The sequence below is a fragment of the Podarcis gaigeae genome (assembly GCF_964106915.1).
Source record: "Podarcis gaigeae genome assembly, chromosome: 17".
Taxonomy (NCBI): Eukaryota; Metazoa; Chordata; class Lepidosauria; order Squamata; family Lacertidae; genus Podarcis; species Podarcis gaigeae.
In genome coordinates this window covers 30,850,199-30,873,673 of record NC_139694.1, presented here as the reverse complement: position 1 = coordinate 30,873,673, position 23,475 = coordinate 30,850,199, and the positions used below count along the sequence as shown (strand labels likewise).

Below are 23,475 nucleotides of genomic sequence, written 5' to 3'. Positions count from 1 at the left end.
CTTCCATTTGCGGAGTTGGGTTAGTGGAATCCAGATTGGAAGGGTTTGGAATAGGGCAGGTCAGTTTTGGAAGGGTGATCATTTTGATCATGGCTATTTCATCTGAGAGCGTGAAGTTAGTATTGTTCCATCTCCTCCGGCCATTGTGAATTTGTCGCCACAGGAGGTTAGAGTTGTGGCAGTATAGTTTGTTGAGGTTTCTGATTATTTGTGCCCCAAAGTATCTGAATTTCGTACGGCAGAGTTTTATCTTTCTGATGTTGGAAAATTCTTTTTGTATATGAGGTGGGGTGTTGAAACACATAGCCTTGGACTTAACATTTTACTGGTAAGCCAACACCATTCTGAATGTGTTGAGTGATTGCTGTGTTTGTGAGGTCTGGTGTTGTGACCATCAGGTCGTCTGTGAAGAGCCCTGATTTATAGGTTTTGCCTTTTATTACCACTCCCTTGATGTCAGGGGCTGCCCGGATTCGGATTGCTAGGATGAATAGGAAGGGAGACAATGGGCATCCTTGTTTTGTGCCTCTTTGTATTGCTATGGTATTAGAGTCCATATCATTGATCCTACATTTTGCTGAAGCTTGGGAACCAAGCCTCAGTTCAGCGATGGTGTCTGTCATTGGAGCGTCTTACCCATAGAGGCTAGTGGCAGGGATACCTCCCGGCATCAGCTCGCCACCCTCGCCCGCCTCCGCCATGCCGCTCTGAAGCAGTGCCTCGCCTGGAGCCTCTATCTGCCGTGGCCACCGTGGCATGAAGTGGCCAGCTGAGCCGGGAGGTGCCGCGTCCAGCCTCTGCCTCTTCCCCACCAGAGGAGCTGCCCTCCAGCCACTGCCCGCCTCCTCCAGTCCCGCCAGCAGCGCAGTCCTCCCTAAAAAACTCTGGGGAACCGGGGGTGGGGGTGGAGGGAGCTTTGCACCACCGCGCCAGATATGCTTAAGACAGCGCTGTCTGTCACACAGTTCATAAGAAAAGTAGTAAAGTTTATTTTTAGAAGTCTGACTGGAGGGACATTACTGTTTGACACAGAAAAATCAGGACTTAAGTGCATACATCATAAAAATAATTCCTAACTTATTAAAAAGCATAACAATCATTTGAAGACACAAGTGGAGAAACGAGATGCTAAACACATTATTTTAAATTGTATCCATGTCCATTTTAAAATTAATAGCAGGTCTGGGGGCAATTTTAATTGGGACTGCTGCAGGCAAGCCGGTAGGGGAGGTTTTATCCTACTGCCCTGCTGTGATCTGAAGAAGCCATTCCACACCCTGCAGTTGCTCTTACCCTTGAAAGGGAAGTTAATTGTGCCTAACAGTGATTTCCAGAGGTTACCTTCATGAGCACATTAGAAGAGCTGTGCTGGATCAGGCCAAAGGCCAATCCAGTCCGGCATCCTGTTCTCACAGTGGCCAACCAGATGGGACTCAGGCAAGCAGAACATGAGAGCAACAGGGCACTCCCCACTGGTGATTCCTAGCAACTGCAATTCAGAGGCATATTGCCTCTGACAGAGGAGGTGGAACAAGGACACCTTGCCTAGTAGCCAATGAAAGCCTTGTCTTCCGCAAATTTGAGTTTGACATTGATACCAGAAAATGTCCTAGCAAAGATAATTCAGCAGTCAGTCTGTGAGCACTTAGAAAAGGATTGAGTGATTACTAAGACCCGGCATGGGTTTCTCAGAAACAAGTCATGCCAGACGACGCTCATATCTTTTTTCTGACACAGTTACAAGCATGGTGGATCAGGAGAATGCTGTGGACATAGTGTATCTTGATTTCAGTAAGGCTTTTGACAAAATCGCTCATGATATTCTTGCGAGGCAGCTTGTAAAACGTGGGTTGAATGAGGTAGCTGTTAGGTGGATTTGTAGCTGGTTGGCTGGCTGAACCCAAAGACTGCTCATTAAGGCTTCCTTGTCATCCTGGAAAAATGTGACAAGTGGGGTGCTATCCTGGGCCCGTCGTTGGTCAATGTCTTTATAAATGTGTTTGCTATCGCATCTAGTTTGCCCATGAAATACAAAGATATTTAAGGCTTGGCAAAAGAATCATCAGAACTTTCTGCTCTTAAGGAGATCACAGATCCTCTGATGACAGCAGAAGGTGATGGTCCACAGCACCTGGGATAACTCAGAAAGGCCTGTGAAGAGAGATGAAGTTGGAGAGTGAGTTTAGGGTGGAGCAGGATTCTTCTATGACAGCTGTTGCAGAGAGAAAAGGAGCAAGGTTCATAGGATACTAGTGGGCAGAAGTTAGAGGCAAAAGGATTGGGGCTGCTCTGTCAAAAGCTCCGGCAACCCAGACACCCAGGGAATCTTTTTCCTCCTCCTGAAAGTAGCTACAGGCATTTTGGGAATAGCAGTATGGAAGGGCAAGCAAGTTTCCTCAAGGAAATTTCACACGTTTTGTACTCATCTCTTTCAAAGTAGAACTTACCTGAGGATGGAGTCCAGTTGTTGGGAATAAAACATTATTGAAGGCAAGAAATGCCACGGTAGCGAAAAGTATTCTTCATTCCTTTGGTGAGCCACAAATGTTCTCCAACAATATAAATAATCTGAGGGAATAAATAGGTTGTAAGTCTAAGGGCTTGTCTGCTCTTCTGCTTGACCTGTGTCTAGAAAGCATGGGTCCAAGTGGTTAAGCTTTTGTCCCACAATCCCTCCCTGAAAAACACACTATATATTGCCAGGGGTGTAGCATGTGTGTGTGTGTGGGGGGGGGGGGAAGTGTTGGGATACTGCCAGGGAGACAAAGGCCATCATGCCTCCACGTTGTCTCCCGGTCTTCCGTGGAAACAGTATCAGTCAATTAGCGACACGAGCCTTGGAAATAGCTGTCCACATTCCAGGACTCATGCATGCCCTTTTCGCAGAGCTTCCACAACGAAAGATGCACCCAGGAGAGCATATTTACAACTTTATTCAGAGTTGGTCAGAACAAAGGAAAAACATGACTGCCTGCCTTAGTATCGAGGCAACAGAGAGAAACAAAAGCTATATACAAAACAGAAACTTCCTGTGAGCCGGAAGTACGCAGGCTGTGACTCACAACAGCCTGTCCCCTTTTTAAGATGGAACAGAAATATCCTAACAGAAAGAGGGGCCATGGCCCTGGGCACACAATTTTGTGGGGGCATAAACCAGGCACCCCCATGCAGGGATGCTGGTCAGGCCTGCCTGCTGCTCCAGGTCCCTGGGCTCCAGAGTCCAGCCTGGCCTCACCACCATGTCCCTGGCCCCCTTACTGAATGGCTGTCTGGCTAGCACTCACTCATTCCTCCCTTGGATGGTGAGTTGCCATGGGTGCAGGTGTAGGGAAGCAGGCAAGGGGTGACGTCAGCATGGCCCGGCCCAGTGTTCCTCTCCATGAGCATCAGTGGATTCGCTTGCCAATGGCCACATCAGCTGGCCGGGTTCCCCCTGCACAGGTGGGCAGGAGGCACAGCACAGCCCTGCTTGGTTCCGGTGGTGAGGACTGGGCCGGTGTGGCGGGCTCCATTCACCCTCTGTTCCCCACCTGACGCCTGAACGCCCCGGGCACCAGCAAATGATGCTACGCTGCTGTTTACTGCTGAATCAGAGCAATTGTCAACCCATGGAAAACCCGATCGCCCATAATTTTCCTTCTTGCAAAATGTCAGGCATGGAGAATACCCTTCTCCCCTGGTAGCATCAAAGGCAAGAAGAACAAGCAAGTTTGTATTTATGGTTTTTATTCAGTCGTCTGGGTGCAAGACGAAGAATCCATGTCTCCACGCAAAGGAGACATTGCCTACTCTGAGTCCCTCCTCTTCTGTCCCCAACAACATCCTGAGTACCTATGGAAATTCCCAAGAGTTACACTCCTTTGCATTCTCTGTTCTTCTCCCTGGAGAAGGACGTTCCCCAGACTCTCCAGGGAGGTCTCTGCCGGCTGCTCTCTCCCTCCCTCCACCTCCTCCTCTACCATCTCCTAACTAGGCTACTCTTTATTCAGCTGTAATTCAACCCTGTCTCCTCCACTTTAAACTGCTGGAGACAAGGAAGGTGAAACTTCCCACTCCCCCTCTTTTCCTGAGAGGAGCCGAGCAGACCGAGAGGACACTTCCCAGCCTTCCTGTTCAGTCCAGTCCCTGACACAAAAGTTATGGGGAAATGGGTTTGCCATACAAGACGTATTGTTTATCAACCCCCTGCCTAGTCTTTTGTCCACCATCCATTTGCTAATTATAAATTAAGCTTGCAACCTACCAGCCAGCTGCATGATGTATATCCGGACTCCAAAATTAGCCAAGTTCCTGAGGCCTTTCTGATTGAACCAGTAATTAGGATTGAATAATTGTGCAGCACGTATCTCCAGGGTCACATGTGGGTGTTCCTGCAAGAACTGCTTTATACGGCCACTACATTTACCACAAGGACTCCATGTTAGAAACCAAGTGACAGTGCATGGGGTGGTTGTCCGACGGTCTATCTCCTCGCAGGCATTTTCCAAAAAGTTGATTTCAGCATGGTGGGTGCGGTTGCTTGTACACCAGTTTCTCCAGTACCTGCGGCTTCGTCCCCAGCAGATTTGATACAGGAGATGAGTACGCTCCGGTCGTCCTATAGGGGTGTAATTCCGCCAAAACACATCTGGTTCGAGTTTCCACCTTTAGAGCAAATGAGACAACAGACAGGCAATGTTTCATCACTCATCAATATCCGAATCACATGAGGCCATGCATTTTCCGAACCAGTGTCTAGATGCAATAATGGACAATTAGCTGAAACTGGATCCTGGGAAGTTTGGTTCCTATGGCTGGGTGGTTCCCAGGTCTAGGAGTAGAGTAATGTGTCCGACCTGCCTGGATTTGAATCCCCCTAAATGGATTAGTATGCACCCTGGGAGTGCTCCTTGATTCATTTCTGCCTTTGGAAGCCCAATCAGCTATTAATGACCAGAATCCACCTGCTATTCCAGCTACAACCGTTCCTGAACCAGGCTTGCCTGGCCACTGTGACTCATGCACTGGTAATCTCTAAATTGTCTTGCTGTAATGTACTTAATCTACATAGGGCTTCCCTTAGGACTGATCCAGAAGCTGTCACTGGTGCAGGATGTTGCAGTGAGGTTACTCAGTGAAGTGATCTATTGCACAGATGATGACGACGATAATTTTATTATTTATACCTGCTATGTAACTCCTGGCTAAAGAACCCCAATAACAGTCAGACATGACTCAGACTCTTGGAATAATGGCGTTCCCCTTAGTGAATCTCCACCCCCTCTGTCTCTCCCACTGCCTCATCTATCACTTCTACGGGTGCTGCTATGTGCCCTCTGCCTCTAAGCTCTTTGCTCTCCTACTTTCAAGAATCACCGGGAGGTGATCTGGAATGCTTTCTAAAGACACTGTGCCCGTTAGTTGTTGCCCTCTTGGTCTTCCTCTTCCTCCTCCTCCTCCCCCCATTATTTCCCAGCTTCCCACCTGTTATGTACTGAGTTGAATAGGATCCAAACTGCAGCAGTCTGATTGGTCCTAGAACAATAGGATCCAAAAGGCAGCAGTCTGATTGGTCCTAGAACAATAGGATCCAAAAGGCAGCAGTCTGATTGGTCCTTGAACAATGCAGCAGTATGATTGGTTGGCAGGAACCACCCAATCATGCTCCAGATAAAAGTGAATCCACAACCTGATTGGCTTACAGTAGAATTCCGGAATTAGCAGCCCATGTGCAGCCCATTGTGTAAATAATGTATATAAAGCAGATACTTTGAGGGGACTTTCATTCATCCCTCCTCACCACTATGAGCTGAATAAAGAGCATGAAATCACTTTGCGACTCTGAGTATATTTCACCACCTCATCTGCCTCTGAGCTGTGACATCCCTCAAACCCCTGTTGTAATTCTGAACTGTCTTCTTCTTCTCTGGAGGGGTCAGGCAGGGAAGGTCTCCACCATTTCTTCTCGGCCCAGTCCCTGACACTGACATGACTCAGAAGCAGAAAGGTAAAGAAATGCAATGAAAAGGCAAAAGCAAAAGCAAAAACTGACACAAAAAGGAACAGAACTACTGTACTATACAGAAGTGGACATTTGCAAAGAGAAATATTTGATACGTTTGGTTACCACATAACTTGTTTGAAGCTGGTTCTTAGTGCTTCTGCTCCTCCATGTAGATTATTATTATTATTTGTACCCCACGCATCTGACTGGGTTGCCCCAGCCTCTCTGGGCAGTTTCCAGCATATACAGAAACATAATACAGTGGTACCTCGGGTTACATACGCTTCAGGTTACAGACTCCGCTAACCCAGAAATAGTACCTCGGGTTAAGAACTTTGCTTCAGGATGAGAACAGAAATTGTGCTCCAACAGCAGCAGCAGGAGGCCCCATTAGCTAAAGTGGTGCTTCAGGTTAAGAATAGTTTCAGGTTAAGAACGGACCTCCGGAATGAATTAAGTACTTAACCCGAGGTACCACTGTAAAACATTAAACATTAAAAACTTCCCTATGTCTTCTAAAGGTTGTATAATTATTTATCTCCTTGACATCTGATGGGAGGGCATTCCATAGGGTGAGCACCACTACCTAGAAGGCCCTGTGCCTTGTTCCCTGTAACTTCACTTCTCACAGTGAGGGAACTACCAGAAGGCCCTTGGAGCTGGACCTCAGTGTCCGGGCTGAACGACTGAGTTGCTTTCTATGTTTCGAGTGCAATATACAAAATTGCCTTTCTTACCTATGGTTGTTGCCTCTGACTAATGGACCTGTTGGAAGTAAATTACACAATTAAGCAACATGGCTTTTAAAACCTTCTAAAGAATTGTCACTTTAAAAATAATGGCCACAAGGCAATGCACAGTTATGCACACATATTGAAATCAATGACATTTAAGCACGTACAACCCCATTATGACAAGTTTTTTGTTTGACTTCCCTTTTCCTGTATGATTTGTACTGAATGTCGGAAGCCAAAGACCACATAGAGGGAATTTTGAAATGGCTATAAATCAGAATGTAGGGCAATACAGCTGCAAAACAGAAGACCCACAAAGCATTTCAAGGACTACAGAGTGGTGCTGATGCTGTCATAGGTGACAACCAGCAAAAATACTTCTTATTGCACTATGATCTGCTCATGGATTATATACAGATATACATACAGACAGACAATATATATTGACGAAGATGCATATAGATGGGCTTGTCAACACTTCTCCTTGTCCCGTGTCTAGAAAGCATGGGTCCAAGTGGTGTGGTGTTTGCCCTGCGAATCAGCAGTAAAGACTGGGTTTCCCCAGGAGAAAGTGGCAGGACAAGTGGAAGTCTGATTGAGCCTTAAGCCAAACAGCTTTATCTTCAAGATTATACACATATATGCAAACATGATGCAATTTCACAGGCAGGATCTGACTGTAAGGCAACCTCTTCTCTTTACAGTATTCTGGTTAATGCAGGCTATATCTTCCTATTACAAATCTGACCGAACTACAGCCTCTAAGTCTCATGTGTGAAGATACCCTATGGACTGCCAGGATGTTATCATATAGCAGGCATGTCCAGCCAGTAGATCACCTGTTGATCCTTATCGATCATGGGATCCTTAGCGATCGCTGGACTAAAAAACTCCTCCCCCCTCCCCCCAAAAGCTCAACAACTCTGGCCACTCCCCTCTAAAAAAAGCTCAAGAATTCCAACAACAATGGGTAGATCACTGTCAGTTTTTTTATACTGGGAGTAGATCGCAATCTCTTGGGAGCTGGATGTGTTGTCATATAGTAAAGGTAAAGGTAAAGGACCCCTGGATGGTTAAGTCCTGTCAAAGGTGACTATGGGGTTGTGGTGCTCATCTCGTTTTTAGGCTGAGGGAGCAGGCGTTTGTCCACAGACAGCTTTCCGGGTCACGTGGCCAGCATGACTAAACCGCTTCTGGCGTAACGGAACACCGTAATGGAAGTCAGAATGCACGGAAACAACATTTACCTTCCCGCCACAGAGGTACAAATTTATCTACTTGTACTGGTGTGCTTTCGAACTGCTAGGTTGGCAGGAGCTGGGACGGAGCAATGGGAGCTCACCCCATTGTAATAATAATAATAATAATAATAATAATAATAATAATAATAATAATATATTTATAACCCACCCTTCCTGGTTCAAAAACTGGGCTCAGGGTGGCTAACAACAAATCTAAAACACTTATTGCAAAAGCAGCATAAAATACAGTATAAAAACATGAATAACAATAAAATTCAAAGTTCAGAAATCAATTTAGGGGAAATCCATCTAATAAGCATTAGATAATCACCAGGGCTAGCTGGCTGAACTTGTCCTACTTGGGCCAGCGAGGATTGTAGGGATTCGAACCACTGACCTTCCGATCAGCAAGCCTAAGAGGCTTAGTGGTTTAGACCACACTGCCACCCACATATAGTATGTTCATCACATGCTGTATTTCAACTACTGAGGGGCTGCAAAAATGATAATTGTGCAATGGGGGGGGCGGTAGGTGAGAATTCATTGAGAATTCATGACAATTCATGAGAAAAAAGCATGGCCTCATTGAATCCACCCACAGAACTGGAATTTTACCTCTTCCTGTCGGCAGCTGTTGATCCATTTTGCTGTGCTTCAAGCATCTGGACTTGTTGCTTCTTATATACGAAGCATTCTTTGTTTCACTTTCCATTCCCCAGAAAGGGCTCATGGTAACAAACGAAACTCCAGCATTTATTTATTTATTTGCTTGCTTATTTATTTGATAGCACATCTTTCAGCGAAAGTCCCAGGGTGGGTTACAAAAGCACCACAATAAAGGAGAATTACAAATTACATTCACACCATAAACAGTGGCAAACAACAGCAATTCCTAATAATTCTCACATTTATTGCAAGGCACCCCCCCCCCCAATAAATATTGCATCTGTGTACAATGTTTTCGCAGATATCTGCATTTTTTTTGCAGACATTTATGAAATATTTGTATTCCCCAAATAAACCCATTGTGAGGTTGGATTGCTGCACTTCAAAAACCGTATGTTTCAAAGGACAAGCTGTGTTTTGGTCACCCAAGGGAGAACTAGATAGATTTGCATTAAGATAGGAACTGAATTTAGTGATGTATGGAAGTGAGAGCTGGACCATAAAGAAGGCTGATCGCCGAAGAATTGATGCTTTTGAATTATGGTGCTGGAGGAGACTCTTGAGAGTCCCATGGACTGCAAGAAGATCAAACCTCTCCATTCTTAAGGAAATCAGCCCTGAGTGCTCACTGGAAGGACAGATTGTGAAGCTGAGGCTCCAGTACTTTGGCCACCTCATGAGAAGAGAAGACTCCCTGGAGAAGACCCTGATGTTGGGAAAGATGGAGGGCACAAGGAGAAGGGGGTGACAGAGGACGAGATGGTTGGATAGTGTTTTCGAGGTTACCAGCATGAGTTTGACCAAACTGCGGGAGGCAGAAGAGGACAGAGGTGCCTGGCGTTCTCTGGTCCATGGGGTCACGAAGAGTCGGACACGACTAAACGACTAAAAAACAACAACAGGAACTGAATTCTCCCTGCCATACAATAATCCCTTTCCAACTCCTCAACCCTTTACTGTCTCTCAGTTTTTCCTTGCTGAACACTCTCCCCTCCACCCCCAAGGAGCACCCACTGATTCCATCCTCTTCCAGCTGACTCTCAACTGTTAACCCTTTCAAAATCTCTTCACAGACCTGGGTCTACCCCCCCCCTTTCCCCCTAGGCTGGCCACCTGAAAAAGAGGACCCAGCTCTTTAGAAAAGATCTTCTAAATTTGGGCATTTGGTCCTTTGTTCCTTTCTTCCTGCCTAACCAAGTGATCCTTCTGTTCTTTGACCAACACACAAACCAGCTTCAGGGATAAAGACCTTGGGACGTTGCCACTCACATGTGTACAAGGCCGGAAGAGATAATATCCGCCCTTCCTTCCCCACAGGTGGCTGGGGTTTGCGGCACCGAGCGGCGCTCACCTGGGCGGGTGCCACCCACCTGCTTGGGCCGGACTTTGACCTGCCCTTGGCCAGGGAGGACAATGGACGGCCAGCTGGGGGTGGACCTAAGGCCAAAAGAAAAGAGGCAGACTCCGTTGTCCAAGCCTCTTTTGCTGTTTTTTCTTTCCTCTTGCCCTGTGGAACACCCTCTCATCAGATGTCAAAGAAATAAACAACTGTCTGATGTTTAGAAGGCATCTGAAGGCAGCCCTGTTTGGGGAAGTTTTTAATATCTGATGTTTTAGTGTCTTTTAAATCTTTTGTTGGAAGCCACTAGCAGCTTGAAGAACAAGCTGAACATATCTGAGTTTTCAAGGGATGATGCCCCAGCCCTGTCTCCAAGTAATGATTCCCTCTCAAGACAATCCTGTTCTCTCTGCATAGAGCTCCCTCCTTCTGCTGCATGGCAAAACCTTAAGAAGGGATTAAAAAGCCAGGGGTTATTGCAGGGCTGAGTCATCCCTTTAGCTTCCCAGTTCTGACTGAGAGTGAGAGACCCTTTGTCAAACCATACAAGCTCTGGTCTTGATCCTGGGACTGGTCCTGGACAGCACATTTGCCTTTCATGGGCCCTTGATTCATGATAATAGACCGATCTATGATGAAAAGTTAAGATATTTTCAAAGGTATGTGTGAAAATACCCTGTGGACTGCCAGGATGTTATCATATACCGTATTTTTCGCCCTATAGTACACACTTTTCCCCCTCCAAAAATGAAGGGGAAATGTGTGTGCGTCCTTTGGGGCGAATGCAGACTTTCGCTGAAGCCTGGAGAGCGAGAGGGGTTGGTGCACACCAACCCTTCTCGCTCTCCAGGCTTCAGGAAGCTATCTGCAAGCCTAGGGAGCCCGCGGGAGTTCCCGCAGGGCTCCCTAGGCTTGCGGATAGCAGCCTGTTCTGGGGGCTGGGGTTGGGGGAAGCTCGGGAAATAAAGCCTGGGGGAAAAATAATTTCCCCCCCTTTATTTCCCCTCCCGTAAAAAACTAGGTGCACCCTATGGGCTGGTGTGCCCTATGGGGCAAAAAATATGGTAAGTATGTGCATCATGTGCTGTATTTCAACTACTGAGGGACTGCAAAAGTGATAATTGTGCAATTTGTGTGTCTGTGTGTGGAGGCGAGAATTCATTGCATGATGAGAAAAAAGCGTGCCCTCATTGAATCCACGCACAGAACTGGAATTTTACCTCAGAGCAACCTCTCACCACACCCAGATTTGACACAGAACTTCAGCGATGCATGACAGTTTGAGGGCAGTTTGCGTGAGGGGGATTCCCATCCATCCTGCTCTTACAGTTGCCAAACGGGTGCCTGTGGTTAACCAGGGAGCAGGATTCGAGCACAAGGGCCCTTTCCCCTCCTGTGATTTCCAGCAACTGGTATTCGGAAGCATTTAGTGGCTCCAACTGTGGAGGGCAGAGCATAGCCATCGTGGTTATTGATTGATAAGCCTCCCTTCCCAGTCATTGCTTGATGGATCTTTCCCAGATTGCTTGATGGATCTGTGTGTGCGTGCATGTGCAAACCTCCTGTTCCACTATGTGAGAGAGAGCATGAGGTGGGCACACCAGATTGGGGCATGGCACCTCCTTGGAGTCTTGGCCAATGGTGCCTGCAGCCCCGGGGTCAAGGATTAGGGCAGAATTCAATAAGAGACGACCCAGTGAAATGAATGTACCTAAGTTAGTCATGTCCATAAGTTTGACTGGGTTTGCTCAGAGGAGGGCTAACTTTGGAGTAATAGCAATTGCAAAGTGAGGGTGGGTGGGTTGGAGGGGCAGAGCAGAGAATTTACCCTTCCTGTAAACAACACAGCCCCTAACTTCCTTCCAGGGGAGTACAAACCCACACAGAGCTATCTACTTCCCCATCTCCAGAATGTGAGGACACGGGACACATAAAAACTCTGCCATTTGAGGGCTTAGCTTCATCATCTTCCCTCAGTCTGCACAGGTCTCTTTGGCTCCAACTAGTAAGTTCCCCCCTGCTCTTGAGCTCATCAGTGGCCCAGAGGGTGAAAAGTTTGAGAGGGCCTTCTTGGTAGTGGCTCCTGCCCTGTGGAATGCCCTCCCATCAGATGTCAAGGAAATATACAACTATCTGACTTTTAGAAGACATCTGAAGGCAGCCCTGTTTAGGGAAGTTTTTAATGTTTGAAGTTTTGTTCTATTTTTAGTGTTCTGTTGGGAGCCACCCTGAGTGGCTGGGGAAACACAGCCAGATGGGTGGGGTATAAAGAATAAAATTATTATTATTATTATTATTATTATTATTATTATTATTATTATTATTATTATTATCATCTTATGGCAGATCTTCCAAATACTCAGTTTGGTGTGCGCTGAGTGATGGTGGCTGCAAGCTCTTCACTCCAGCCACTTCTGGACACTAAGGATGAACAAAAGACCCACCCCACGTTACCAGAAATGTTGTGAGACAGAAGGTCCAATGCTGTGGTGGCAAGCCCAATAAACCACACCAGGGTGGGGGAAAAATAAGAGGATTTACTCAGTTTGCAATAAGAGGCTACAGGGGAATCAAGTTCCAAATCCTGCACAGGTTTTGATGGTGTGTTTACACTCTTTATGCAGCTTAGTCACATTCTATGATTCTGCTGGCTATGAGCATTTAGTGTAAGAGATCCCTTTTTCTGAAGTCGCTATCTTTCACTTCTTCCATTTTGGCAGAGTATCCAGACACTTTTGTTGGTAACTCATTCCATTCCACTTTCCTCCAGAATGGTGAGGTGAAGCACTGTTGAGTTTGTCCTAGAATCATAGAATCATAGAGTTGGAAGAGACCACAAGGGCCATCGAGTCCAACCCCCTGCCAAGCAGGAAACACCATCAGAGCACTCCTGACATATGGTTGTCAAGCCTCTGCTTAAAGACCTCCAAAGAAGGAGACTCCACCACACTCCTTGGCAGCAAATTCCACTGTCAAACAGCTCTTACTGTCAGGAAGTTCTTCCTAATGTTTAGGTGGAATCTTCTTTCTTGTAGTTTGGATCCATTGCTCCGTGTCCGCTTCTCTGGAGCAGCAGAAAACAACCTTTCTCCCTCCTCTATGTGACATCCTTTTATATATTTGAACATGGCTATCATATCACCCCTTAACCTCCTCTTCTCCAGGCTAAACATGCCCAGCTCCCTTAGCCGTTCCTCATAAGACATCGTTTCCAGGCTTTTGACCATTTTGGTTGCCCTCCTCTGGACACGTTCCAGTTTGTCAGTGTCCTTCTTGAACTGTGGTGCCCAGAACTGGACACAGTACTCCAGGTGAGGTCTGACCAGAGCAGAATACAGTGGCACTATTACTTCCCTTGATCTAGATGCTATACTCCTATTGATGCAGCCCAGAATTGCATTGGCTTTTTTAGCTGCCGCGTCACACTGTTGGCTCATGTCCTGCTATTGTCTGTTCCATAAACTGTTTAAACTAGCACTTTCCAGTTTTTCAGATATCAGCATTCAAATGACAAGTGTTCCTCCAATTCCCATGACAGTTCCCAGGGTGGATCATTCCTCCCACCCAACACCAATTTGATGTGTGTGTCCCCTTGTATTATTGCAATACCTTATCCAGTGTCCAGCGCTTCCTGTCCTCTGCTTGTACCCACTGTTCGAGGAAAGCAAACCTGTGTTGAAGCTTTCTGCAGTGACAGTCTAGTCTATTTCATTAGCATAGCCAGGCCATCCAGAATCCAAAACAGGATTCTGAAGGAACGGTAAAAATATGAATGGAAGAGCACAGCTGGCTTAAACTGGTTCTCTGATCTCTTCTGTCAATGTCATGCTAACTATAAAAATAGGCTAGAGGAGCCTGGGTTTCACTTCCTCTTTCTATCTCTTTTCCTTCTGATGTGGTGTTCTGTACATAGTATGCTTAGTGTTAAGGTTTAGACTTATTACAAGTTATTGTAAGTTTAAGTTAAGTGTTTAAGTTTTTACTCTGCTAACTATACGCTGGTATCTGCCCTGGATCAATACTGAGCAGAATTCCACGACAATTTTCAGCTCTACTGTTTAGTGCTTTTGTGATAAAAATAAGCGATCCTGCCCCCACCCCCCCCAAATGACACACAAAGAGAACAGTCTTTTGTAACAATTTCTTTGTTCACTGGGGTGTTTCGGTTACAATGGTCGATTGTCTCAGTGGTTATCTTCCTTTGTGGTTTCTGTGGAAAGAAACACAAATTTATTTTTAAAGCATGCATACGTACATCAGTCTATAGTACAATACCTCAACTTTATATCAATCATTTTCGTGGGCTGGTGGTGCTTCCAGCAGGAAGCCTTTAACACTACCACTGAAAACTGTAAGAAAAATTGCAATTGACTGTCTACACTACCAAGGCTTTAGAGCAGGGCTGGGGAACTTGTGTCCCTCAAGACATTTCTGGACTACAACTCCCATCATCCCTGACCATCAGGTATGCTGTCTGGGCTGATGGAAGTTGGAGTCCAACAACATCTGGAGGGTCACAAATTTTCCACCTCTGCATAGGCTGCTGTGCTCTGTCTACTCTAGTGGGCAGAACATGGTGTTACACAAGAGGGTGTCCCCCTAAATACTGGAATTAATAAATGCTAGGATTTGGGGTTATTTGTGATCTGAGGGGAGAATATAAGCTGCAAAGGAATTCCTGGGTAGCCTGGACAAACTAGGGCAGTTAAGAGAGCCATTATGGGTCGTTAACAAGACAATGGTACTTCCCGCTCTCAGGTGAGACACCAGAGACTGGAGATTTGGAAGGCTGCCAGGGTAACTGCTCTGGGGGAGGGCAAGGGGCTTCTGGGAAGAAGAAAAGGTGGGCTCCATCTTGGCGAGAGAGAAGGAAGGACTGCCCACAATGCTTTGGGCAATGCAGTAAGATCTGGACCCGCTCCATGCAGACCGAGGGTGTAAACAGGTAGGTGTGTGTGTGTGTGGGGGGGAATCTACTACTTAAAGCACAACAGCCACCACTGTGTCTTCTATTCTGAAAAGGGGCACAGATCCTATGTAGGCGCCTGAGATCCTATTATGCGCTCTTGCCACGGCTTGGCCGAGAGAGGGACAGGTGCCAGACTTTTGTAACAATAGTTATATGAGTGAGAAGGAGACATTCTTGCTCACTCTGCTTTCCTTTCCTAAAGCTCTTGCAAGTTCTTGACAAGAGTGGCTCTGTTGTGGTTGTTTTTTGTTAAGGAGGCAAATGGATTTCCTGCCCTTTCCTTGTGCTTTTAAAAGTTATGATTCCATCATGTATTTGTGCTGTTGTTCTTAATGATACAATGGAGTTAGAAGTCATACCTCGGAAGTTGAATGGAATCCGTTCTGGAAGTCTGTTTGACTTCCAAAACCAAAGCGCGGCTTCTGATTGGCTGCAGGAAGCTCCTGCAGCCAATCGGAAGCTGCGGAAGTCCCGTCGGACGTTCGGGTTCCAAAAATAGTTCACAAACTGGAACAGTCACTTCCGGGTTTGCGGTGTTCAGGAACCAAAACATTCGAGAACTAAGCTGTTTGAAAACCAAGGTACGACTGTAATTAAAAGTTAAGTGCTCTTGAAAGAAGGAATGATGTAGTTCAAAGCAGCTGAGCACGCTAAGGTAAGGGGGACTAAGGGTGGGGGGATAAGATAAAAAAAATACCCCTCACCTCCCTTTTACAGATCACAGGACACTTTAAAGCAGCCTTCCCATACCTGATACTCTTCAGGTATTTTGGACTATAAGTTCCATTGAAATGCTTTGTTGCGGATGAAATTTGAAGATAGCAATTTGGGGGGCTGGAGGGGAGGATTCCCATGTTATGGAGAGTTAAGTGCTAATGGAAGAATAAAAAATAAATAAACAGGGTGCTTGAATAGGTCTGGTTCAACTTCACATCCCAGGTCCAATCCTCAGCATCTTCAAGTAGGGTTGGGAGAGAATCCTTGTCTGAAACCCTGGAAAGCGGCTACCAGTCCAGTGTAGACAATACAGAGCAAGATGGATCAAGGTCTGATCTGGTGTAAGGCAGCTTCTAATGTTCCTGAGAAGTGACTCAACCCATACAAACCAGCAAGTCACAAGAGCTGCTTTGTTCCATACCTGTGCTGCAGGGGGCATTATATTCAACAGCTGCATGGTCATCTGAGCGAGAGAGAAGAATTGCCTGTGAGATGTTACGTTCTCCTTTATTTCTATGCCACCTTGCAGCCCCAAATCCCAGGGCAATGAAATAAAACGTGCAGCAACGTTTAAGAGAGCAAAATATCAGTAACATATTGCAAGCAATAAAAAAACAGCCTGCCAAAATTAGAACACAAATACTGTATTTTTTGCTCTATAAGACTCACTTTTTCCCTCCTAAAAAGTAAGGGGAAATGTGTGTGCGTCTTATGGAGCGAATGCAAGCTGCGCAGCTATCACAAAAGCCAGAACAGCAAGAGGGATTGCTGCTTTCACTGTGCAGCGATCCCTCTTGCTGTTCTGGCTTCTGAGATTCAGAATACATTTTTTCTTGTTTTCCTCCTCCAAAAACTAGATGCGTCTTGTGGTCTGGTGCTTGTTATAGAGCGGAAAATGCAGTAGGTCAAGGTCAAGGACCCCTGGACAGTCAAGTCCAGTCAAAGGTGACTACGGGGTTGTGGCGCTCATCTTGCTTTCAGGCCAAGGCAGCCGGCGTTTGTCCACAGACAGCTTTCTGGGTCATGTGGCCAGCAGGACCAAACCATTTCTGCCGCAATGGAACACTGTGACGGAAACCAAAGTGCACGGAAACATCATTTACCTTCCCGCCACAGTGGTACCTATTTATCTACTTGCACTTTGACGTGCTTTCGAACTGCTAGGTTGGCAGGAGCAGGAACTGAGCAACGGGAGCTCACCCCATCGCGGGGATTCGAACCGCCAACCTTCTGATCGGCAAGTTCTAGGCTCTGTGGTTTAACCCACAGTGCCTACTAATTACATTTCTTGCAATGTCCTGGAATGACACAACATTGGGATGGTGGGAATTTAAAATGGCAGCTTAGAACCCAGCGATCTTGGGCTACTTAGAACCCAGGGTAAATGTCAGCTGCAGTGGACCCTGTCAAGCTGTGGAGAGCCCTGGCAGCTGCCCATGGATGGCAGGTACTGGGGAAGAACAACTTTTAAAAAAACCACCACAGAATCAGAGCAGCTGAGAGACTGACGCGTCCTGGCAAAGTTCTGTGGGAGCAAAAAGGCAGGACTTGCGGAGTCATAATGCAGTTGCATATTAATGGGGAGTAACCAATCAGATGCTTACCTGGATGGTAATAATCATAGACTTTCACTATCGCTGGCTTAAGATCCAGCACGTCAATTTCTTGCTCCACAGAGAAAACATAGGTTTGAACAGTGCTGTCCAACTAAAGAGAAACAGAGTGGGGCAAAATATCAGATCTAGCTCTTGCAATCACTCCTACAGACCACAATCCTATTATACATACCTGCTTTTCCACATTCCTAGACTTCTGGAATGAAGTCTCTTCAGCCACCCCTCCCAAGTACTCCTGATCCAAGTTCTCACCTGATCCAGGTAGATGCTGATCTTGTCGGGGTCAAATTCCACCTTCTTTACGTTGGCTTTCCCTTCCAGCTGTCAGAATATAGAACAGCAGGACACAGTTAAGGATTTTTGTTTATACCAGTCTTGTGCTGCAGCCACTCATGAGATCTGTGCATTCATGCAAAAGGTGAGGTGTGGGCTGCTCAACCTACAGATTTGCATCTTTGTTTTAATACTAGGGATAGCTGAATTGTGGCCTGTAGGTTGTTTCTACCGCGTTACTTCCTTGGCTGGATCTTTTTGATAGGCAGACCTGAGCCTCCATACATTCCACTTGGCAGAAACCCTTATTCGTTCAAAGGAGGAGAATGCCCCAAGACCTTTGCGCCTGGGAGGGCTGCTTGCCATCAGAAATTGCACACTGTTTTTGGCCTAGACAGGACATAAGAGAGCAATTTCGAGCAACTGCCTCTCCATCTCATCTTGCACTGGATAGGATGCCTAATGAGTTGTATAAGCAACACTTCAGACATGCGTTCTCCTTTTTCTCTTGCCAGGGGAACATTTCAGATTCTTCAGTGGGTAGATGCTTCCAGCAAGCTGGATATGGTGCCAATCTGAGAGGATTTGAGGTAAATGGCTATAACTGGTTTTTCACAACAAGCCTAAAGCAGCATCTCCCAACAGATCATTAATGATAAAGGGACCCCTGACCATTAGGTCAGTTGTGGCTGACTCTGGGGTTGCGGCGCTCACAGCGGCATAGCGTGGGTTGTCAGCACCCGGGGCAAGGCAAGTAATTTGCGCCCCTAACCCCTAACCTGCCGCCGCTGCCAGCTTCTTCTTGCTGCTGCCTGGGCTGAGGTATTTACGGTAAGATAGCCACGGCGGCGGGTCCGTGTCAGGTGATCTGAGGTGAGTTGCCACTGGCGCTGCTGCCCAAACAACGCCGCTTGCCCAGAGGAGGAGGAGGGCAGAGAGGCGAGGAAAATGCAATATGGCCCAGTAGCTGCAGCAGCAGTGGCGGCGGTGGGGCTGTGAGGAGGGGCTGCCTGGCGCGCCCTCCGCGGCCCTGACGCGCGGGGACTGTGGCGAGCACTGAGAGCCACTGCCTGCAGGAAGCCTTCAGCCCAGACGCGCGCACAGCTCGTCAGTTCCGCGAGACATGGGGCTCTGCTACAGCCTGCACCCGAGGCTCTTCGGCAATTCCGGAGGCACCCCCCCAGATGTTGCGCCCGGTGCGACCGGCCCCACCTGCACCCCTCACGCTATGCCACTGGGCGCTCATCTCGCTTTATTGGCCGAGGGAGCCGGCGTACAGCTTCCAGGTCATGTGGCCAGCATGACTAAGCCGCTTCTGGCGCACCAGAGCAGCGCATGGAAACGCCATTTACCTTCCCGCCAGAGCGGTACCTATTTATTTACTTGCACTTTGACGTGATTTTGAACTGCTAGGTTGGCAGGAGCAGGGACCGAGCAACGGGAGCTCAACCCATCAAGGGGAATCGAACCGCCAACCTTCTGATCGGCAATTCCTAGGCTCTGTGGTTTAACCCACAGCGCCACCCATATCCCCTAACAGATCATTACAAGTGTACAATTTATATGGGCACTAACAAATGCATCTTGCATACACTGAGGAAGGACAGACGATGGAGATTCAGAAGACTTTCTCACCTTCTTCACAGACTTCTTGAGAGGTATGTATCCTGATACCAAGTTCACTTCTATCAGGGCCATGTTGCTTGTCTTCCGTTGACCTGTGTAGCTATCGGAGGAAACGAGTCAAGTTTCAGTAAAGAAAGCAAGCCAGGGAGAGATGAGGCTCAATGGCTAGCATTTCTTAACAGCTTCCTAAGGGAGCTGGGTGCAATTTTTCATGCCACTAAAGCCTTACAGGCTGCTTCTCCCTGTCTTTCTCTGAGCTCAGGAACCAACCGGGGTAAAATTCCATACCTCACTTGTAGATGGATGTCGAAAAATTTCCTGGAAACCTGGTTGCATTCCTTTGGCGATGTCTCCACACTCAAAGCAAAAACATTGGTCTGTTCAGGTGAGTAGTTAAATCGAAGGGTAGTCTAGGTGGAGAAAAAAAGAATGTTTTTATTCCCAGCTCCTGTTACCTTGTAGCAATAATATCAAGCAAGTACTGTACTACATTGTGGAGAAAAAAACTTTTCATCCCTGCAATCTTAAAAAGCACAGTGGACAGATCTAGGGGTGGTATATTTGCATAGAGATGTGGGGATTGCATGCACATGAAACATACATATCATCCTTGACAGTTTGCATTTTTTAGTACAGAAAGTATTGCTCTGATGTGTAGAGATCTTTCCTATTCTAATTAATTCAAGAGGGTTCTGGAAGTTTCTCTGTGTGAAAGATACAAGCAGAAGGTTCATGATGTTTGGGTTATTCCTTCAGAGAAGCTGAGTACAGCTGGCTTAAACTGGTTCTCTTCTCTCTTTCTGAAAGGTAACGCTGACTATAAAAGCAAGGCCAGAAGGAGCCTGGGTTTCACTTTCTCTTTCAATCTCTCTTCCTCCTGGTGTGGTGTTCTGTATATAGTGTTGAGTTTTGGTCTTATTATAAGTTATTGTAAGTTTAAGTGAAGTCTGCTGCAACTGGATTTCTTATGAACAGTGCCAATCCTGGATGTATTGGATTTCTGACCATTATGCTCATTCGCCTTCAGTGGCAGTAAAGCTCTGCTGGATGAAATATACCGTATTTTTCGCTCTATAACACGCACCAGACCATAACACGCACGTAGTTTTTAGAGGAGGAAAACAAGGAAAAAAAATATTCTAAACGAAATAGTGGATATATGATTTTTGTGGTTCATGGTGTGGCCACAGACATGTGATCTGACAGTGAGTTTGGAGTAGCCAAATGCAAAAATTCTGAGGATCCATGTGGATCCATGCTTTGTAACCATGGAGGAGGGAAGGAAGGGGAACCATGGATCCTCTGCTCACGACTACAGCAGATCCCCCCCCCCGCCACCCGCAAGCATTCGCTCCATAACACGCACAGACATTTCCCCTTACTTTCTAGGAGGGAAAAAGTGAGTGTTATGGTGCAAAAAATACGGTAATTGCCTCTGGTCTATTTTTGGGGGGTGGGAATCCCACAACGTGTTTAAATTTTTACCCTGCTAACTATATGTTGGAGTTCTGCTCTGGATCAATATCGAGTAGAATTTTGATGAAACTCCTTTATTTTCATAGCTACTCATCCCCTCTGATTTCCGTGAGATTACCTGCACATAAGCACAGCCGTCCCCCGACACCTCCAGCTTGTATTGACCAGGAACCTCTGCGAGAGGGGCCTGTTGCAACACCAGCCGGTTCTGCTTGTCCACATGGAATTCATGCTGGAAACCCCCACTGGATTTCACCAGGACCTTCACATCGCCTGTTTCACGATAGGTCAAGGCTGCGTACTTGGGTAAAGCTTGCAGGGCAACCACTGTGTCCTGGGGAAAGCAAACCGTCATCTTGGGTGTGGTAGGTGCAAGATTCTTCTTTAAAACCATCAGATAAATCACCCATTACTGGGAATTTTGGCAACGTGTAGCAATCATTCTCATGCATATGCAAGCGTAGCTGTTTGCAATGAATGAATGTGCAGGGAGATTATAAACAGGCACAGTTATTGATTATTTAGATATGTGACTACACATCCTCACATGCATATCTGCATGGAACAGTCCTGTGCTGAATTATGCAACATGCCTCTCTTAAATATTACATCTCCCTTTTCCACAGTGTTCCAAATGCTATCCTTCTTCATATATTTTTATGGGTCTTCATTCCACACCATGATTTTGTGGCCCATTTTGACACAAGGCATATAATAGTATGATTTGCCGAAAGATTAAAATTTAACCAGTTCCCTTATTCATTTATTGCATCCCATGACACTTTACTTTATGTGGTCCACTTAGTATCATGTTCAATAATTTCAACAAATAAATAAACATTTTAAAACAAAAATTGTCACCAATACTGATTGCATTAGCCGAGGCAAATTCAAGTCCTTCAATTAAATGTGACAAGCCTCTGCTGCCAGAATATATTTGTGTTATTCACATGGAAACACCAAAATGTACTCGACAAAGAGGAGCTCTCCTTGTCTGAGATGCCTCCCCTTTCTATAGAGGAAAGATCTTGCCTCTTACCTGTGTGGAAGAAAAGCCTCCGTATGGATTCTGTGCTTTGGTGAGGGAACGCACAATCTGGGAGGCATATTTGATTTCATCGGTGGACACCTCTGGTTTGGAGAGGTAACTCAAGAGAAAGTAGGCTGTTGTCTCTACATCTGAGAGGGATATGGCCCCATCTACAAAGGAGGAGGAAAGAATGAAGTAGAATATCGTTCTGTAACATAATGAAGAATGAAGTAGAACATAAAAGTAAGCCAGCTCTACGGCTCCATAATAACCTAAATCCTTCTCCATTATTCCTGAGAATCCAAAGACCCTGATAATTCTGGAGGGTTTATTTTCTTATTTCACAGAGATTGAAAAAGACATGAATTGACATATGTATATGTTTAGACGGGAAAGGCAGCAAGTGAAGTGCTCAGAATATAGGAACTCAAGAGTGGCTTGTGAGAGCCATGCAGCTGAGTTGGAGCGATCAGCTCAAACCTCTTCACAAGCTGAGCTTCTCAGATAGACTGGAGTGAAAAGGCTTGATTACCTATTTCCTCCCAAGGTAAGGGGAAGTAGTCTCACTAAGCCTGGCAGGACAGCTTACTCTATGGTATTAACTCCTTCATGCATTAATTAGACTTAAGCATGTTGTTTTTATGAGGCTGGTTATCCCATAGCACCTTCAGAGGAAAGGGCTAATATTCTGAATGGGGCATCGGAAAAGGAAGCCCAGAAACCAGGCTTGCAAAACAGCAACCTCCAGAACAAAGATTGTACTGAATGAAATAATCCCTCCTACCTGTTTTTTCAGCCTGTTCATCTAAGGCTGTTAAGAGTTGATGCCGTATCTCTGTGTCTTCAGCCAAAGTGAAGACATAAGCTAGCAAAGCCTTGGAATAGCTGCTCTCTGCAGAACTTAAGTTCTTCTTAAGGCACGCTAAGGCATTCTCTACCATGGTATCCTTTAAAGCAATTTTTTTTTAAAAAATAAAATGACTCAATTAGCTTGCAGCTTGGATATGATTTCATAATATCCTATATGAGGGGGCAGGCTTTATATTACCACATTTTATGTAAATGAATTGCATAAAATATAGGGAAATTAATTGCTGTTAGTCGCCCCAAGACATTATGATGATATGGCAGCAGAAAAATCCACATAATGCTATATTATATTATAGAGCCACAGTTTATAGTCAGAAAATTGTTAAACAGGCTGATTGAATGTTGGCAGTGTTGGAGAGGTAAGCTTCAGGACGCTGAGCAAGAAATTGCTTAAACCCAACAAGCTGACAAGTGGTGCACATTTTTCTTTCCTATTGACCTGAAATTCCCCAGTCAGGCATGCTCCTGAACCTTTAACATTCATACGAAGCAGAGAAATAAACTGGGGTGATTGTAGAGCATGAAGGCCTCTTGCTTAAGGTCACCCAACAAACCAGCCTCTAATTTTCAAGTTTTCGGCATAGCCTTCTCAAAATGTAATCAAATTCAGTTAACAAAATAAACATGGTTTAGCACAGGGGTCAGCAAACTTTTTCAGCATGGGGCCTATCCACTGTCCCTCAGACTTTGTGGGGGCCGGAGTATATTTTGGAAAAAAAATATGAACAGATTCCTATGCCCCACAGATAACCCAGAGATGCAATTTTAAATAAAAGCACACATTCTATGCATGTAAAAACAACAGGCAGGCCCCACAAATAACCCAGAGATGCATTTTAAATTCTGCTCATGTAAAACCACTCTGATTCCCGGACAGTCCGCAGGCTGGATTTAGGTGATTGGGCCAGATCCAGCCCCTGGATTTGCCTACCCAT

The 23,475-nt window shown here is 45.9% G+C and overlaps 2 protein-coding genes across 4 annotated transcripts in view; both read right to left on the bottom strand.

Annotated features, from left to right (window-relative positions):
- Positions 1 to 970: 970 nt before the first annotated feature.
- Positions 971 to 8,688, bottom strand: LOC310835135 (C->U-editing enzyme APOBEC-1-like; the record flags this gene model as incomplete). 2 transcript variants are annotated; one of them, XM_083719917.1, is made up of 5 exons in its annotated part: positions 971 to 2,151; positions 2,448 to 2,568; positions 4,244 to 4,644; positions 6,721 to 6,748; positions 8,574 to 8,626. In XM_083719917.1, the coding sequence occupies 5 exons, from the start codon at positions 8,599 to 8,601 to the stop codon at positions 2,142 to 2,144; spliced, it is 588 nt and encodes a 195-aa protein (XP_083576043.1). The 2 variants fall into 2 exon arrangements, with proteins under 2 accessions (XP_083576043.1, XP_083576042.1); XM_083719916.1 differs by lacking the exon at positions 971 to 2,151 and having other exon boundaries at positions 2,444 to 2,568; positions 8,574 to 8,688.
- A 5,404-nt stretch (positions 8,689 to 14,092) lies between these two features.
- The window catches only part of LOC310834590 (alpha-2-macroglobulin-like protein 1), a 49,686-nt gene continuing 40,303 nt past the window's right edge, over positions 14,093 to 23,475 (bottom strand). For both annotated transcript variants that reach the window (XM_083718353.1, XM_083718354.1), the window contains exons 29-37: positions 22,455 to 22,617; positions 21,680 to 21,840; positions 20,759 to 20,974; positions 19,453 to 19,574; positions 19,174 to 19,264; positions 17,518 to 17,586; positions 17,254 to 17,356; positions 16,071 to 16,112; positions 14,093 to 14,173 (exon numbers count right to left, since the gene is read on the bottom strand). In XM_083718353.1, coding sequence (XP_083574479.1) covers positions 14,148 to 14,173; positions 16,071 to 16,112; positions 17,254 to 17,356; positions 17,518 to 17,586; positions 19,174 to 19,264; positions 19,453 to 19,574; positions 20,759 to 20,974; positions 21,680 to 21,840; positions 22,455 to 22,617 — 993 coding nt within the window. In that variant the 3' untranslated portion in view covers positions 14,093 to 14,147. The remainder of the gene's footprint in view (positions 14,174 to 16,070; positions 16,113 to 17,253; positions 17,357 to 17,517; positions 17,587 to 19,173; positions 19,265 to 19,452; positions 19,575 to 20,758; positions 20,975 to 21,679; positions 21,841 to 22,454; positions 22,618 to 23,475) is intronic.